At 43.6% G+C, this 19,096-nt stretch overlaps 3 protein-coding genes across 3 annotated transcripts in view; 1 reads left to right on the forward strand and 2 right to left on the reverse strand.

The window, feature by feature from the left end:
* The window catches only part of tmem145 (transmembrane protein 145), a gene marked incomplete at both ends in the record, with an annotated part of 46,129 nt that extends 35,761 nt beyond the window's left edge, over positions 1-10,368 (forward strand). The window contains 7 exons of the mRNA XM_080005886.1: positions 226-306; positions 778-856; positions 2,008-2,101; positions 5,081-5,253; positions 6,172-6,292; positions 7,825-8,013; positions 10,111-10,368. Of these exons, the coding sequence (XP_079862012.1) occupies positions 226-306; positions 778-856; positions 2,008-2,101; positions 5,081-5,253; positions 6,172-6,292; positions 7,825-8,013; positions 10,111-10,368 (995 nt within the window). The remainder of the gene's footprint in view (positions 1-225; positions 307-777; positions 857-2,007; positions 2,102-5,080; positions 5,254-6,171; positions 6,293-7,824; positions 8,014-10,110) is intronic.
* A 2,566-nt stretch (positions 10,369-12,934) lies between these two features.
* mrpl17 (mitochondrial ribosomal protein L17) lies at positions 12,935-14,430 on the reverse strand. The gene is made up of 3 exons (XM_080006111.1): positions 14,055-14,430; positions 13,523-13,591; positions 12,935-13,413 (listed from the first exon to the last, which is right to left on the reverse strand). Exons 1-3 carry the CDS (start codon positions 14,226-14,228, stop codon positions 13,159-13,161), a joined length of 498 nt encoding a protein of 165 aa, XP_079862237.1. The 5' UTR covers positions 14,229-14,430; the 3' UTR covers positions 12,935-13,158.
* Positions 14,431-15,439: 1,009 nt separating this feature from the next.
* Positions 15,440-17,198, reverse strand: LOC307233872 (trypsin-2-like; the record flags this gene model as incomplete). Its single annotated transcript, XM_080005329.1, has 6 exons — positions 15,440-15,487; positions 15,619-15,720; positions 15,822-15,958; positions 16,201-16,451; positions 16,584-16,734; positions 17,159-17,198. 6 exons carry the CDS (start codon positions 17,196-17,198, stop codon positions 15,440-15,442), a joined length of 729 nt encoding a protein of 242 aa, XP_079861455.1.
* Between the last annotated feature and the right edge of the window lie 1,898 nt (positions 17,199-19,096).

The following is a 19,096-nucleotide window of genomic DNA, read 5'->3' on the forward strand; positions in this document are numbered from 1 at the left end:
TTCACTATCTCCTCGCCACCTAAAATCCTCCTCTTCTCTCCTCTTCTCTCCTCTCCTCCACCCGCCTGACCCTGACCCCCCCCCCTTCATCACATCTCTTCTCATCCTTACTTCCCTTTCCTCGTCCCCTATTGCTCCGTGTTCCCTCGCCACATCCTTTCCCCTCCCTCCCTCCCTCCCTCCCTCACTCTTCCCATCCCCTTCCCTTCTTTTTCAATTTAACAGTGCTCAGCTTGTTGTTCCACTGTACCTACTGGGGCCTGTACGCGAGAGATGGAGTCGGCAACGGCAGCTTGAAGATATTGGGTGAGTCCCAGTATCATTTCATTTCACATCCCATATCACGCCGGCCGACGCCTTGACAGGTGACACCACCCCCCTGCCCGAAAATCACTCACTGCCAGTGCCGACTCAACGAGTACAGGAGATGATGGATAGGTGTGGGATGAACAAGTGTGGGAGCAGGTGTGAAGGGCACACGCAATAGTGGGTGTGGGTGTGGGTGTTGGGGTGTGTGTGTGTGTGTGTGTGTGTGTGTGTGTGTGTGTGTGTGTGTGTGTATGTGTGTGGGTGGGTGTGTGTGGTGACCTGATTTCATCTTCCCTTATGGTGTTACAGATTCGGAAACCACAACCTAATTATCCCACTGTCTGTGGGCCTTCGCTTCTCTCTCTCTCTCTCTCTCTCTCTCTCTCTCTCTCTCTCTCGCTCTCTCTCTCTCTCTCGCTCTATCTCTTGCTCTCTCTCTGTCTTCCCTTCCTTCGTCTCTCTCTCCAGGGAAATTATTGTTCTCCGTCAGTTTCTTGGTGTTCCTTCTTATGCTGATACTGTTGGGAAAAGGTTTCACTGTCACTAGGTAGGTATTTTCGGTCTGTTTTGGGTGTGTTGATGATTATCTATATTTATGTATTTAGACGTTCTGTGTGTGTGTGTGTGTGTGTGTGTGTGTGTGTGTGTGTGTGTGTGTGTGTGTGTGTGTGTGTGTGTGTGTGTGTGTGTGTGTGTGTGTGTGTGTGTGTGTGTGTGTGTGTGTAATATAGAAACAGTGTATTGCTGTTGTCATTGATGTATGTACACATATTTTAAAGGGGACCTATTATTCTCCTTTTTACACATGTTAATATAAGTCTCTCAGTTCCCCAAAACATGTTTTTGAAGTTTTTTTTTTGCTGAAAATACCACTCAGATTATGCATTTGAACCATTCTCTATCATCTCTACCACATGCCTCCATACCATAGTGTTCCAAAAAGGGCTGTTTCAGTGTGTGTAACTTTAGTTGTAAATGAGCAGCCCCTAGTTCTGTGAGCCAATAAGGTTTGAGCTTTACTTTCGGGTTTGGTTTTTATTTACTCTGTAAATTTTCACAGATTTCATCATCAGTCCACCAAAATCTGCTTCTGAACAAATTTTAGGCGAGAAATAAACAATCCGGTTGCTGAATCTTCACTCATATTAGATCCACGAGGCCTCACTTAAAATGTTTGTTCCGACTTTGGTTGCTGTGCTACAGGCTTGTGGGGGACACCGCACCGCGACATACCAGGACTCGGACGCGGAGATTTTTTGTCACATGTAAACGTCGGAAAATAAAATAGTAAAAAGTAAATAAAATAAATAATCTACAATAAAAAAAACACAATTTTTATTGGTTTTGTTTGGAGAAACACATAGCAGATCCAGTGGGGCAGATGACCATATAAGGAAATCCCTGGCGAGCTGACGTCACCTCGCGCCGAAAGTAGAAAAAACCTTTGAAAACTGAGCGTTCAAAGCGGTCGGCAGCCTGAGAGTTTTGTTCAGAGCATTACTTTGTCGTTAGTTTACCTCATTCATAGATCATTTGGCCGCGTCTAATACGAACCTCCCATATTGTTACTTTATACTGTAAATATGACAGAAAACAAGGAAACGCATAATAGGTCCAGTTTAACCTCCCCCTCTACGTGGCTCTTATGTTTGACCTTGTCTCGCCTTGTCTGTGTGTGTGTCACTCACGCTGTGCCAGAGCGAGGATCAGCCACGGCGGCTCGGTGAAGTTGAGCATTTACATGACGGTCTACACCATCACCTATGTCATCCTCTTCATCTACGAGGCTGAGGTACGGCACCACGCACTTCATCACCCGCAATGCACCGGGATCAGCACCGAGGTTGCACTTCACTAGTCATCATCCACAGTCAGAAGGGCAGGAATCCTAACGATGGCAAATATTTCCGCGTTGAGGACCGATGGAATGGACTTAATTATCGTACTTGCTAATTATGTTGGTGGGCTTGTCAAGCGTCTCGCAAAGTACACACCAGGACAAATAAATCCGCTCATCACCTTCAAACACCAGTGGCTCTGGATTTGCAGGTTTTGGGGAGAAGACTGGAAGTGTAACGCGCTCAGATCACGTACGGCACATTTGCTCCTCTGAGCTGCATCAGTAACCAAGCCGGTGTGTACAAGGCTGGAGACGGCAACCGATGCTGAAGCATCCTCTCGAAACCTTCACTCTGTTTAATTATACATCCATGTCAAGGGGGAGAAGGGGGATTTGATGGGCTGGTTCCATACCATGTGAGCCCATTAATTAATTATACACGTCGGAGCCTTAATAACTCTATACATCTCCACATATTTATGGAACAGCTTGACACAGTAGGATGTGTAAACCTCACTTTGAAGCTGTGAATGCGGTCCTTGAGTACAGCATGTTAATGTCTCCAGGGGAGCCGTGCCAATGTTTTATTGAAAAGCGGACACTGATGTTTTTGACATCACTTATACCTTTGCTCATTGTGAATGTCGTGCCGTCTCTTCCGTTTGGAAAAAAAAAAACTTAACTTAAAAGGTCAGCATCTGTATTTATACTTTGCTTTTTCAAAACCAAAAAAAAATTAATCTTCTCTCAGATCGTCTTTCTTACTGTTACTCATGATGACATCAGATAAAGTCATTTACATACACTCAGTTCAAATCATCACATTAGGAAACAAGGCCCACACACTGAGCTGTCCAAGCTTAACATGCACTTTTTTTGCATGTAGTTGGTGTTTGTACTTGCCGCTCTAAGGTCAGGTCATGAATAATAATTAAGGAAAGACAGCTCCTTCACACCTCTAGAGGTGATTGCGATATACACCACAATTGTGAATATAACTATAGAAAACATAATATAAATCATTCACAAGTAAAATTATGTTGCTGAATGTTCAACAATGTAGTGGTCAAGGTTTGTAGGCATAAAAGATCAATCTGAAATACGCCTGAAATCTGAAATACTATAATGACTAACAAGACAAATTCCTATCTCTTTGTATGGGGAGTTTTTAAAGGTCTGACATTCATATTACAAGGTATATTATGAGCACAGCTGAAATGTACGCAACACAGATAGTTAGAATTTGCTAGAATATGCTTTCAGAATCCAGCACTTAAAGCAGCACTCTGTAACTTTTTGTATTTGGGATTTGGCGCCAATACAGAGTGCAATTGCACTTTTACACCACTCTCGTAAAACTCTGTCCAAAAGTAATTTATTTTACCGGACAAATTTGAACCTTGTGGGTCACATTTCGATAACAGTCTATGTTACACAACGCCAACATAATGTACATCTAGGTTACAGCGCCCCTTGCACAGACCTCGCCGATTCAGTGAGCACTCAGCCCAAGGCTCCCCAGAGCATCTCTCCCCGAGGCTCCTCCCCGCGCCCTCTTTCCCCACAGCTCCCCTGGAAGGTGCCCCCTGCTACCGGTGTAGGTACCGGATGTGCCCGACCTGGCAGATCGGCTCGCACGCGCGAGTCAGAGGGTGAAACAAACCCTGTGATGCAATGAAAGTGATGGCCGGTGTGTGCAGGCTGAGGTGTGTGTGCTGGGCGCACGTTTTATATGAGTATTATTACCGTTTTTTGACCGGCAAGTTTATAATAGTGTTTTTTGGGGGGGGGTTATACTTTTTTCCAGGCAAAAAAAAATGTGCCTGGTACCGGAGCCAAACATCAAGGAAGTGACGTAGTGCTGTAAAGCGTAACACACTTTTCCCGCAGTTTCGTCCCTGAACACCAAAGTTACATAGTGCAAGAACAGGCGTTCGGGGGGAGGGTGGGAATAATAGAGGTGCAATTCTCTTACAAGTCAGTCAACCATCAAAATGATTTTTAAGCTGTCATTTTAAGGAAAAAAAAGTGACATAGTATTGCAACGTTAAAATCGAGTGCAAACTCAAAGTTATGTTGCATTGTTAACAATGAAATAAGTGTTTGATGATTGGCCATTTTTGTTGGCACCTGAACACCGGTGGCTTGTCATGTTCAGCATTAGAATTTTTCTCAGAGAATGGCCTGTCTGCTCAGTAATTATAATTCCTCCGCTCCAGCCCTCTCTCCCAACTGCGATATGGAGCTGAGGCAGTCTCCGCTGCTGCCCTCGTACATGGTCCCACTTATTAAAGAGCTTAAAACTCAGGGGAGCTTGCACTAAAAATAAGCCAAACTAGGTTACAATTGGAAATGAAATGGAGCTGGTGTAGCGTGAATTGAGACATGCTCCTGATACAGAACCTGCAACTGGGAATCGGTCTGGTCCCGGCTGAGCCTTGAAGCAAACGGCTCCATGTCGAGCCACCTGGCTACCTGAGTATAATGTAGCGTTGGAGCACAGGTAACCCAGTATGACCAGCGCTATCAATCACTGGCCTCTGAAACTTAAGCCACTGGCCATTGACTCTTGCGCACACACACACACACACACACACGCGCGCGCACACACACACACACACACACACACACGCACGCACGCACACACACACACGATGACCCAGTTTTAGACAAGTGGCGCTTCTATATTATTTCTCTACTACGACCCTATACTATTTTACAACTGCAGCTTTCTCTGCATCAACTCACCCTGTCAGGTAGAGACCACTGACCACGGAGACACTCAGTTGCTCATCCTCCGACCAAGCAGTGATGCAAACTTCAAAAATTCCCTGCGTGTGTTTTCTGGCGTGTGCTGGTAAGTGCTGTGTCTAATGCAGATCTCTCACGGCGTATCCTCTCTCCTTGCTCTCCTTTCCTCTCCCGCACCAGTTCTTCGACCCGGGGGAGGTGTTGTATGCCTACGACAGCCCCGCAGGCTATGGACTGATGGGCCTTCAGCTGCTGGCCTACGTGTGGTTCTGCTACGCCGTGCTCATCTCCCTCAAGCACTATCCCGAGAAGCAGCCCTTCTACATTCCCTTCTTCACCACCTACACTTTATGGTGCGAGCCGCTCATCGCTCTGCTCTCGCCCCGGATCGTATCGGTCTGATTGATTGGTCGAGAGTGAAATATAGGTCTCGTCTGTTTGAATAATTAATGCCGTCCGTATAAAAAAAACAGCGCATCAGAGGGTTTAAGACTGAATGATCTTGGCTTGGTAATAGTCCCACCGCCTCCCCACCACCTCCACCACCACTCACCCATTCCCACCTCCCATCAGCATGCACGCACACCCTCGCACTGCTTTCTAATCCATCCTTTCACTGGATAACAGCGCCTTGATGACTGACATGGTGAAATAATGTTTGGAGGTCTCTTCTCCTGGAATAATTGATGCTGCCATTTGGAATGTGCATAAGGTAGTTTATGGACGTGTGCTGGTTATTAAAGTATTTATTTCTTTTAAGCCGCCCTCGCATCCGCCGCGCTCGGCTTCGGCGCTCTGCTCCGGCGCTTCGCTCCGGCGCTCCGCTCTCACGACGCATAACAGCGACTGCTAAATGCATCGGCATGAAATGAATAGTGGATTGCACGGACTAATGTCACCCCTGTATCTCCCGCCCTCTGTCATTACCAGCGCCCTCTCCCACATCATTATCTTTTCTTTTCTTCCGGCCTTGGTCGTTCTCTGTGTCTTGGCGCCCGGGTTCTCCTTTCCATCCCACCCTAAAAATGTCTCTCCCGCTCTCGTCTGTGTGGTTGCTTGCTTGTCTCTCTCCCTCTCTCTTGCTGTCTCTCTCTGATTTGGTATGATTTTACAGTCGCCTGCGGTGCTTTTGGGGTGCACCATTTGTGCTAGAATAATAAAACTATTTTGGAATTCTGTTTCTATTCTTCTTATTGTGTTCTTTTTCTCTCACTCCATCTGTCTCTCCATCAATCTCTCTATCTCTCTCTCTCTCTCTCTCTCTCCCTCAGGTTCTTTGCAGTGCCAGTCATGGCTCTGATCGCAAACTTTGGAATTCCCCGATGGGCACGAGAGAAGATCGTCAATGGCATTCAGCTCGGCATCCACCTCTACGCCCACATCGTTTTCCTTGTGAGTGCCCCACACACACACACACACACACACACACACACACACACACACAATCTATCTCTTACAGAAGCTCCTACACTGTATTGTGCTTAATGCCTGCTGGCCTTCAGTCACTCCTACGATGAGTTCTGATTCTTCTCTTTTTTATTCATTCATACAGTATACTGCCGAACATTATCCCTTGTCTACCTTCGACACTTGCATGCATACATACAAGTGACATATTTGTATTAATTGTGCAATTAAATAATATTGAATTTCCCACATCCAGGGTAAATAGTATTACACACATTTAGTCAACAACTGCAAGTTGTATTCCACCGAGTAAAAAGGAAACTGAACTAAAGCTGGTTTTGAATAAATCTACAAAAGAGTCAATAGTCATTGGCTCACAAGACCAGCTCCACAGTTGGCGGAAAGGACTTGTTCAATACAACGTATATAAAATTAAACTACTTGGTGTGACATTAGATAATAACTTTCCCTGGGACAAACAAGGAGGAATGGTTATAAATAAAATGTGCAGGTCTTTGTAAGTCCAAGTGATTCAAGAGATTCTAAACGCTGCCTGGTTTACACGACGTGATTCAAGGAGTAATGTTGAGAAGCTGCATCTTGCTCAGAAGAGAGAACCAGTGCTGTTGATCTTATCAGATCAGATCAGATCAGATCAGATAAGATAGCACCTTCTTAATCCCCAGACAATTTGAGAATCAGCTCCTCTCCTACAGAAGCTAAGGGTTTGGAATAGATCGGAATCTCACGTCCTCTGAGTTCTATGAGCTATTGCAGCGTTTATAAACACCAGGACCAGTTTTCCAACCCGACAGCGGCCCTTTTCATGTTCCTGTGGTTTGGTCAAATGAAGGGAGAAGTAGTGTAGAGAGAGATTTCTGTGGAAAGACTTTCCATTTAAAATTGAAGAGACAGGAAACAGTTTAATGAAGTAAAAGAAATATAGCTTGCAGAAAGGGAATTAAATTCACATCCACCATAGCAATGGATGGAATGTTAGTTTCAAGTTAAGTGTATATAAAAACATCTTTTAGTCATCTTTTTCTGACAGCATATTTTTGTCTTTGTTTTAACAAAGGATAGGCGAGGTATTTAAAATATTTTGCTGGAATTTTCTTTTATGTAACTGCTCCAATTGTTACATTCATACTCCTCTTTATGTGCACACCGTATATAATATTGTTGGGATTTGTATGCGTTCATGCAGGCCGAGACATATCTATATAGTTATGCATGGATTTCCTTGTAAGTGTACAGTATATATATATTTGTATACTGCATTGTTTCTATTAATGTATCTGTTATTTGTGGTGTTGCTTCATCTGCAACAACTAATTTGGATTGTAAAAGGGTCACTGCTGTTTGTGGTGCCAAGGGACTGGGACAAAAACAACATTGTATGAATTGCTTTGAAGCTCAAAGACACATCGTTTTGTAATTTGTGCCACTGCAAGATAAAGTTGATTCAATTTGATTACAAAAGATAGTTGTTGACATTCTTCTCATTCATCTGACAGGTGATCACACGTCCATCGGCGGCCAATAAGAACTTCCCTTACCACGTGCGCACATCCCAGATCGGGATCCTGCTGTCCAGTCCCAAGGGGGAGGCGGGTGGGGAGGGCTTCCCCCACCACGCCTACGGAAACAGCTCCTTCCTGGGAGACTCTCAGCCCAACTTCACCGAGCTCTTTTCCATCCAGTCGGTGAGTTGAGCTGTTGGTCATCAAACCAGAAAGACATGCAAAACAACTGTTCAAAAGGTGAGAGAAGGAATTCACGTGGATTTATTTTATTACAACTCAATATCACAATATCACGATATTGAAGTCGCAGTGTTTGGTAAATTGAAAAGTTTTAAATAGATACAATATAGGTTCAAGTCGTATATGGTATGTGTGGACTCTAGACATACCAGGGTGTCTGCAGGTCTTCTTAAAAATTCTAAAAGGTCTTAAATTCAGCTTTATTATTATTTTTTTGCATTAGGCCTTTAAAACAGTGAAATCATTAAAAAGTGTTACATTTGAATTTCTGCGGTCATAACATAAACATTTCATGTGATATTATTCATCCATTGAGCATTCATTATTCACCTATTCATTATTCATTCAGTTATTTTCTAACTCTATCAGTAGTTATCAGTAGTATCTTCAGTAGTTCGGGTGTCCAATGTTGTTGATATTGTTATGAGTATTTAAACTACATTGATATTTCTAATTCCTAGTACCATCCCGAGCTTTTAAGTAAACCTTTGCAATTTCTGTGGTTTTCATGGGGAAACATGGGGTTAACAAACTCAACCTCTGATTGCATGGAAAAGAATAGTTATTCTTGAGGCTGATGTTGAGATGATAAGAAAATCAATCCAAACTCTTTCTGTAATCGTACCTTTTTTTCCTTGTAAATATTTTAGTCGGATTTGTGTTCGCCTGTGGTGAGCCTCATGAGAGGCCCGGTGCCGACCTGTAGCAAACCTGTGTTCATGGGCGAATGCAAAGAAATCCGACCCAACTGCAGCAAAGTCATTGACCAGAACACAAACATACACACTCCAAAATGTGTGTATCCGGTTATTCAGAGGATACTGTGAATCAGGGCTGGAGTGTGTACGCTTTTATAAACCACGGCTTCTACTCCGACGCTTCTGCACTTTACACACACACAACACGCTCTCCTCATGTTCTCCTGTGGTTTCCCCAGTTTGGTGTCATTGCATCTTGAACAAAGATCATTTGCAGGCATCCAGTCTCCTACATGCCAATGAAGGGTTTTGGATTCTGGTAACTGGATTTAGGGGTCACACAAATTGAAACTCGGCCGATTTATAGCTGTAACATGAGATGCACCCTCACACCCCTGTACCTTCATCAGCATCAGGTCAAGTTTAAGTTCATTTATATTGTTGTACATCACGATCGCAGCCATAAAACGCTTCAAGGGCTCGTATTCACAGACCCCTCCAGGCCTGAAGCCTCAGACGGGCGAGGAAAAAAACTCTCAAAGCGAAACCCCCCTGAGGGTAAAAAAAAAAAAACGAAATGAGGAAACCTTGAGAACAGACACCACAGAGGTATCATGAGAGCACGAACCATATGAAAAGGATGGAGGATAAAAACATGAAAAAACCCTAAAACAGGGCGTGGCGAGGAGGTGGGAGTGAAGCTGCAACCCCACGGATTAGAGCGGCGGTGTCAAACACATTTTTAGGTTGCGGCCGACTCGGAATAAATACCACATCACGAGCGCCGCGTTGCTTTTTTTTTTTTTAAGCCGTGGTCAGCGGTTTGGGTCCATGGTGCTGGAGAAATGGATAAAAAAAATAAAAAGGAATCTCAAATAGTCCAGTGGGGGAACTTTTAAGTGGCTGTAATCATATGAATACATGATTTATCTTGGGGGTCGTCATTTGATCAGCACTAGATGAATAATAATCCTAATAATAATAATGACACTAATGCTTTTTTTTTTTTCGATAAATCGATTTTCTCAGAACTCTAATCACTGTACAATCAAGTAAAAACAGACCGAATCTAAAACACGACAGTTTATAAAAGCAAGAAAGTTAAAGTAAAAGCAGATCGGGCCTGGAAGAGCGTAAAAGTAAAGGGAGATCGGGTAGAAATAAAATAATAGAAAGAAAAGGTGAAAGTTACGAAAATATTAAATAAATCAAATAAAGAGAGAGAGAGAGAGAGAGAGAAGTGGCGGGACACGGAGAATGCGGTCAAACCCAAAAGTGCGAAAGGAGCCGAACTGACGCATTGAATGCCTTGACCCCCCCCCCCGTCCCTTCCCCTCAGGACCCGGTGAAGACGGTGGACGAGGCCGTGGCCCGCAAGGTGCCGGAGGTGCCGATGAACAGCGAGCAGAAGATCATCACCACCGCCGCCGACCTGACGTCGCTGTTCCCTCCTCCTCCTCCTCCTCCTCCTCCCCCGCCCATCCCCCCCCGCCTGGCCATGCGCTCCCCCCCGGTGCCCCCCCGACTCCCCTCCTTCACAGAGTACTTCAGCATGCAGAGCGGCGGCGGTGGCGGGGTGCTGGGAACGAAGGCGTAAGACGGGAGAGGGCGTGAAAGAAAATGGACGAGAGAGAGAGCGAGAGCGAGAGAGAGAGAGAGAGAGAGAGAGAGAGAGAGGGGTTGAGTGACGGGACGGGGCATCGAGGGACAGAGAGGAAAAACAAATTAATAAATACCAAAAACACTGGAAGGACAAAGTGGAGTGGATAGTGTGCACGTGGAGTGGAGTGCACAGAGCATTTTTTTTTTTTTCCACTGGAACCTGTGAATGAGGGAGAGCGGGGGCGAGGAGTTGCGACACGGGCGGAGTGCCGGGATTGTTAAAGAATAAAGAAACAATAAATATTTGATGTAGAGCAGTGAGAGGCACAGGGGGAGGACGGTGACAAAGTGGATGTAACCAGAGCAATAGAGCGATAGCTGTGTGCGCGCCGCGCGGAAATGAACACAACTCTGAAATACCTTTTTATAAAGGCATCAGCGGAGGTGGAGAGTCAGGAGTTTGTAAATAGCTGAAACAGGAGCGCTCCAACCCTTATTGCAGATGAGAAAACCACACAAACACCACTAGGTTTTTGATCATTTTTTTCCCTTTTGCTTCGATCATCAAAATTCTCATGCCTTTGTAAGTGACCGGACCGACTTATTTATCCTGATCATGAAAAAGGGACTTTTTGTTTCTTTTTCCTACTCTTTGCAGAATTTAGGGGGTTGGTTTGTATTCTTCTACGCCTTTGTTGCACCCGGTTTATTTGGACTGATATGCTGATGTGTGTAAATGTACGTCACGTTTACTGTGGACACTTCTACGTACCTGTAAAAAAACAAACAAACGCATGTTCGAATGTTTCTGTCCAAAAAACTATGGATTCCACATAACCATACTATGTGCTTATTGTACGTATTCAAACGTCTCTGTTGTGTAAGTACATACAATAGGCTACAGTATATTATTGGATGAGTAGTTGATTATCTCATAAGGAGTTCCTGATGCCTCTTAATTATTATTACTATTATTATTCCATGAACATTCCCATTCAAACACTGTCAGTAACGCACCGTATTATCAATGTTTATTGGCTTTTTACTGGATTACAGAGACTTGCCTGGCCCAATTTACTTTCCGTCTGTACGTAGACCTTGGTGAATGTATTGATGCAATAGAGCACAAGGACAGGGGAACGTTCAAAAATACCGAAATTGTACAAATTCATCATTTGTCTTTCTCTCGACCTCAGAACTGCGACGCTAATAACACCCGTCCCCCGACGAGAACATGAAACACGTGGAGCGGTGGTCTTTTCACACTCATATGGGTCATGACTTTGAAAACACAATTAGGTTTGTGTCCCTTAACATTAAGCAATGACACGGAAAAAAAAAAAAACGACTTGTAGATGAACTGTGAAAATATCAAACTGTACATTTGTTTGTCCTGCATGGAGCACTTTAATGTTCCTGGTCTCAGTTTGGTTATTTGTGGATGTATCACCTTAGAAACTGCTTTGAATCCGCATTCAGTCCTATTTCATGTAACACTTGTAGATATACTCTATAAATGTCTTTCAGCGTCTTTCTTAGAGAATGAACAGTGTTCAACATAACGATTTACATTCAGTTGCAGATGCTGATAAGAGCAACGCAAAGGTGTCATTGATAAAACTGGAGTTGCCACTTGTTTCTTGCAATATAAGAAAACCAATTTAACTATTGTAACAGCGTCATTAAACGTCTTATTTCCTAGAAAGAAAAGTGGTTGCTTGGATTAATGGTCCGCAGTTTTATCAATATCCAACTTGCTATACTGTCCGGAGTATATTAGAGTGTTAGGACTGTGGTGTGTTATTTGTACGAGTATAGTAAAAGGTGTAAATTAATCTGTGAAGCAGAATACTTGAATAAGAGATCTAGTTGTTGTTTCTGATCGTTATGTGTCTGACTTCATATCTGGCAGGACTGCCATTCATTTACTGTTGCCTCTGGTTAGAGTTGCCATGATTTAACAGACACTAGATGTGAGGAAGGAGCTGCATACATCGCTGCTTGAACCTGTGACTTCAAAGTGCAGGACTAACGCGCGCACGCACATACGACGGAGAGGAGACAGTGAGGTGGGATTAAGTATGCATGAGAGAAAACAGCACAGCTTTTAGGCAACTCAGAGCAGTTTGGTTAAGAGCACATCACTGAAGCACTGTTCAAACGCATTTTAATGGTGTCAAATGATTCTATATATGCTGTACATATACATTTTTGCCAAAATAAAAATGGTCGGTTTATTAGATGACTGGAATGGATGTGTCGTCATTTGGCTCGCGTCTGTGTTTGTCGGGCCATTTGTTCAAGATACCCGTAAGTAATATTGTAAATCTGCTCTCATTACGAGTCCATTACAGGATAGAGACTGGAGCCTACCACATTTTAACGGGAGCGGGGAAAAAAACAAAGTTACAAAAACACCGCTTCATGCCTGCTTAGCCTTGAGAATAATTACAGCCAAGAGGGAAAAGTCACTTCTGTGTTCTTCCTCCATCTGTTACAACTAAACTAAATTCTGGATTTCCTGAATTATTTAAGATGCCACTGAAAAGAACGACGCTGTGTCTTAATTAAATAACATTTATTTAGACAAAACATACAACAACAACAAAGTGTCTTACAAAGAAAGATGACGTTCTCTGTTCCGGCCTCCATTGACAAAACCTTTGAATTGTGGAGAAACAAAAACACCTCATCCATGTCTGCTGCAGATGTGTGTTGTTGGACGTCCAAAGTAACACAACATCACTTTTCAGTCTGATTTAATATCTGAAACAAAGGAGATTGTTTAAGCTCTGGCTGCTAGCTGCTGTGCCTTCTCTTCCCTGTAGCCTTTGAGCAGTTGGTTGATGAGGGTGAGCTCGTTCTGCCTTCTGACAGGATAGAGAGGCGGGAAGGGGTTTCCTTTGTACTCCAACACGGCCATTTTAGCTCGGTTAGGATTTGCCGTCTTGGGAACTTGTGCCATGCGAGTGTAGCCCTTCGACTGGGTCTCAAACCTGGGGGCGAGGACCTTAAAGAGCTTTGGGACCAGATCTTTCTCCTAGGGACAATGCCAGATAGAACCAGAATTATTGGGGTCGTTACAACAGACTTATTGTAATGTCCATCAACTTCGGATTTGAAAAAAAACAAAACTGTATTATACATACCGTGAGCCAGAAACTGGCCATTTTCATCGCCTTCTCGTCGAGATCTCCTTTTTTGGCGTAGTCAATCAACTGCAGCAAAATTAAAAACACAGATTAATAAATCAATTCCAAACAAATCACGCCCGATCATGAGGCTCCTCTTGGCCCCATAATGACCCTGGACGTCAAGCGAAATTCAAAGTGGCTGCAAATACAAATGTCGCCCACGGGTGGCGGCACTGCGCACACAGCGGGTCATGACGGGGAGTGACGTTTACGGCGTGTATTGCCGTTGTTCCACAAGTACTTTCGGATGGACTCTCACCGTGGAGACGTATAGAGACACAAGATTAAGAAGAACAATGTTACGCGTGGGGTGACAAAGATTACTTTAGAGTTTACTCCCCCCCCCCCCCCAATTACTTATTAATTAATCCAATTAATGTCAAACATGAGGCGCACAGGGCGCCGCTGTCTGATGACGTCATCAGTCCACGGTGACCCCCCCCCAACACAACACGGAGCGAGTGGCGGGGATTCGGGGACGCGTCACCTTCTCCGCGTAGAACCGCACTTCATCCGCTCGGCCGTACGTGGTCTCTATCCTCTCGTGGCGGACCAGGCCGGTGACGAGGTTCCGCAGCATGTTGATCCGGGACTCCGGCCCGAGCCCCATCCGCCGGGCCACCCGCCCGTGGGAGATCAACGTGTGCAGTGTGAGCCGCATCCTACTCGGTCTCGCCCGCACGGAGGCCCGCTGCGCGTGGAAAAACACGAGGTGAAAGGTGGAATTAGCCCGAAAGCCGCCGTCGGGTCCGTGTCGGGTCCGTGTCGGGGTCCGTGTCGGGTCCGTGTGGTGTCGGGGTGACGCGTCGGGCCTCTGACAACCACCGCCGCTTCCCCTCTACGCGTGTTTTGCAGGCTTTGACATTCGGTCCCACCACAATTTGTGTCCGACGTGGTCTCGTCACCAGCAGCCAGGGTTCCGCTTGGCGTTCGTCGCCATGAGAAAAGAGCTCTGACAGCGGGGGGGAAGGGGAACGAAAATTACTCTACACATGTAGTGAATATAACATATTTTAAAAGAACAAATAGTAACAGTTGTTTGCTCCTTCTTAGGATTGGTAAGGTACAATAAACCTCAAATATTAACAATAAATCAACAATTCATATTCTGACAAAAGCAGGGAATGCAAGTTTGCTGAAATATGCAAATATAATCTCTACATCAACTTATTTTATCAATTGAAGAAGCAGAGATGGAGAGTAACTGATTACGTTCAATCAAATACTCTATACAACAACATGAAATACCTTTTTTTTTTTTTTTTAAGGTATTTGTACTTTCCTGGAGTAATTCCAGTTGAAGGAACTTAACACTTTTACCCCTCTGTATTTCAAAGAAAATAGCTTATTTTTTTTAGCACACTACATTTATCCATAACAACTGCAAGAACTGCAAAAATGTTTTTCATATATTAAAAACAAGTGATGGGACCATTTTTTATACAACATTCAAACATTGTACATTGTACATTGTACATTTCATATCAAGTAGTTCAACATAAATGCTTGAGCAGAATGAAGAATTTTAACTTCCACCCGAGCACTTTATTTATGCTTCTATTGAGGTATAGGATATAAGAATATAAGTATTTCTTCCACTGCTGCTGGTAACATGTTTTGTGACAGATAGGACATAAACAGAGATATCAAGCCACTTTTTTTTATTGCTGAATGTTAAATCAGTAGGATGTTGACATTGACATTTACCACATTTACAATAAGTGCAAGTTATTTTCTTAAGGGTTTTGTCGATTTTGTAGAAGTTTTAGCGCTGAATCTATTACATTTCACTGCATATATGTATGAAAGTATGTATATGTAAGTGACGAATAAAAAATCTTGAATCTTGAATCTTGAAGGGCTGGATCAGACTTAGTTAGTGGCCATGGTGCTCTGCAGCCAGTCAGTGAAAATGCAGGTCTGATGCAGGAAAAACAGACAGAAAAAAATTTACATCAACTTTGTTTTACAGGAGAATAAGAATACCATTGTCATATTCCCTTCCAAGGGAAAACATAAATGAAATTATTCTCTGGAAAACTGAGTTTTACCTTGGCGTAGACTCCAGGATGGTTCCTCTCTGCACAGCCAAATCCCCAGGACACGACACCCTGCAGCTCTCCATTGCACACCACGGGACCACCAGAGTCACCCTGAAAGGAAGAAGCGGAGTGAGGTGAGAGCATGAAGGTATCTAAGTGATCCAGATTTAATATATACCTGTTTAAAAGCAACACAAAACTGAGTCACACACCTGACAGGAGTCCTTGCCTCCCTCCAGGTATCCAGCGCAGAACATAGACTCCGTGATCATGCCGGGGTAGGAGTTGTCGCAGTCCTCGTCAGACAGAATGGGGATGTCCAGACATTGCAGACGGTTGCTGTCGGCGGCTACGTAGGAGGAAACGGTGAAAGAAGGGTGAGAAAGGGTGCAATATTATGGGATGAGAATACATTGCACTGCTTGGTGAAATTTGTATGATACAGCAGCCAAGATGCACGAAGGTCAGAATACAGATGAGGACCTTCACACCAGGAGAGGTGTAAATAACTCTGTCAGTACACATACATTTACAAGTCATTGATGGAGCAGCAATGTATTAATAAACTTATACAACGCTTGCAGCACCCACCAGAGTCCATGGTGACTCCCCAGCCGGACACTTTGCACATGGTGCCGGCGGGGGCGCAGCTGGAAGGCAGGGCCACGGGCTGGACAATCTCATTGAGGGTGGCGGGCTCACTCAGTTTAATCAGCATGATGTCGTTGCTGATGAGGTAGGAGTCATAGTTTGGATGAGGGATAACGAGGGAAGCTGAGATGATCTGCTCTTTGCCATCCAGCCACCAGCGATTGTGTTCCCCGAGAACAACGTCCATCTTGCTATAATGGTAGAAAGATTAAAGACGGAACAAAAAACATCAAGTTAAATAATAAATAATAAGAAACAAAACAATCCACCTGTAGATTATACATACGGCCAGAAGCAGATGCTCAATGTCTGAAGACACTCACGACTTGTAGCAGTGAGCAGCAGAAACCACCCAGGACTCGCTGACCAGGGAGCCACCGCAGAAGTGGTAGCCAGAGTTCAGAGACACCTGGTGGGGCTGGGAGTAAGGCTCACACTCATACCCTCCAACGATCCTGTCTTCATCAGTGGCAACTTAAAAAATGTAAATAAAAATCAACGTAATCCATAGTACCAAGGGAATTCATGGTCACAGTCACAGAGTTATAGAGTTAGAACAACTCAGGGAAGCATCAGGGAACAAAACAATAACAGAAAGTAATTTTCACATCAGCAGTATGTTTTCACCTAAAGGACATTTCAGAGCAGCCAATAAGTCCTTACGGAACTGTAAAGCAGCCTCCTTATATTACAAAAAATGCCCTCAGGGTTGGAGGTCATTTTCAGCCCACTGATTTACTAATGAGATCCTAACACACTGCGTACAAAAACTCTACGAAGGTCCGTATGAAGTAGATGAGTCTCACATCCAGTGAATTTGGTCGCATCACGTAGATTCTCAACCATCTCCTCAACAAGACATAATGTCTGACGTGCTTGGTGAAGATTTCATACTCACAGGCGGCTCCGAGGAGCAGAGCAAATACCAGACACCTCATGATCCGTTCTTGGAAGCGGAAACAATGAGTGATAGTGTATTTCTGGACATTTGCCTGGTTTTTATACAATGTTAGATCCCCGGTCAACTGTAACGACACACCCCTGAATGTGTTGTCCAATCAAGAACCTGGGAGAGGGAAGGTGGGCACCACAGACGGAGATATTTCAATCATAACACATAAAAATAATGTAAGGCTGAAGGAGGACTTATTGATGCAGCTCTTGGAGTTGTGTACAGTTTTGTACCAAATGTTGACTCCTAACTTGAGTCTTTAACTGTGAAATATTGTTTGCGTATTGTGTTGCGTATTGTCATTATGTTCTGTCATAATTAAAAGTGCAGTACACCATGTTCAATGGAGGTTCCAATCTGCGTCCTGACCCTGAACGCCACCCGGACACAGAAACACATGGGAGCTTTCTCACGCTTTCTCCGCCTATGGATCTGTTGCCCGCACTTGAAAACTACAGCATCAGGTGCCAACCTACACACAACCATTCCCATTTTCCATACATTTACATTGACAGTACCCAAATATTTTAATTAACTACAGTATGTATGGATAGAAAACACTCAGGGGCGAATTCCCAAAAGGATTGAGGTTTCTCCAAAAGTTCTTAGAAATGAAAAGGTTCCTGCAGTGCGAAAATACCTAATAAGTTCTTACTTTAATGATGTGTTAACTGAGGGGTGAATTCACAGAAAGAAACAACTAAAAGTCATAGGGAATAGCAATAGTGGTCAAACTGAGATTGTACCACAGCCTCCGTCCCTGCTGCTGCAGTGTTGGACCATGGGCCATGGACTCAGGACCATGGACAGCTCTGCTCAAGCCCTGTTTTTTTGTTTTGTTTTGCAGAATGATAGGAAACTTTATCCAAATTACTAATTACTGCTTCATGTCACAGCTAATTAGCAATAAGCTGCAACGCAAAACAGCGTTAATGTTGGTCCATCCGCTAAAAACCCCTGAATAAGTCTTTGACTTTGGTTCCTGCCAAACTTTTTGGTTTCGACCAAACTTTTGTTCCCGAAATGGAGGAGAAGCTTCTTGTTGCGGGAGCCAGTTTCCCTGTGCATTACGACGTGACTCTGTTCATTTACAGAGGTAATTTAAAAATGATATGTGGTAGAGGATTTGGGAGGTATTTGGGATCCCTGTTGAGCTTTATTGCATGACACACTGAAGTAAAAATATGAAAGTCCAAGTTCCATCTCTGTTGAAGTGAAGCTCTCGTGGAGACCCTTTACATCTACAGTATGATGTCATGGAGCACATGACACATGATAAAAACATGTGTCAATATTTTTTGAGAAATTAATCAGACAGATATAAATGTAAATATGTCTATATATAACAATATATAATACATATTTTATTGTTTTTTATATATATATATATATATATATATATATATATAATTATTATTATTATTATTATTATAATAATTGATTTTTTTTTTACACATTTTGACACATCACACACACTCACACACAGGTGGACTCATTCACACACACACCAACAGCATCTGCTTCGATTACACCTCCAAGCACCCTCCTGATAACATCCTTCTCCTTTCCTCTCCTTTACTGCTATTACTATTACAGAAGAGGCCATGTGCTGCTGTTTTGTGAAATACATGTCCTGCGATGTTTCTTTGTTCATGTTTTTCCATGTACATGTTGTTGTTTGGTTCTATGTTTGTTCGTCTCAACCATGGTGACTCTCCCCCTCCTGGGGAAGTAATGATGATTAGGTGTTTATTGATCAAAACATGGTAAGATCGTAAGGGGGTAAGGGGGATTGGTGGCGGTCATGTAGAACATAAATACTGTCCTCTCAATAATCCATCCAAAGGAAGCAGTTATTGCAAGCAGCTCTGGATGATTAATAAA

The sequence above is a fragment of the Zeus faber genome, assembly GCF_960531495.2.
Source record: "Zeus faber genome assembly, chromosome: 8".
NCBI lineage: Eukaryota > Metazoa > Chordata > Actinopteri > Zeiformes > Zeidae > Zeus > Zeus faber.

What these genes read in the sequence shown, in the direction of transcription:
- mrpl17 (XM_080006111.1), bottom strand. Translation starts at nt 14,228, where the DNA reads ATGCGGCTCACACTGCACACGTTGATCTCCCACGGGCGGGTGGCCCGG. An exon ending in TGCGGTTCTACGCGGAGAAG is followed by an intron (nt 13,592 to 14,054) that starts GTGACGCGTCCC and finishes ATTTTGCTGCAG; the next exon opens with TTGATTGACTACGCCAAAAA. An exon ending in TGGCCAGTTTCTGGCTCACG is followed by an intron (nt 13,414 to 13,522) that starts GTATGTATAATA and finishes CATTGTCCCTAG; the next exon opens with GAGAAAGATCTGGTCCCAAA.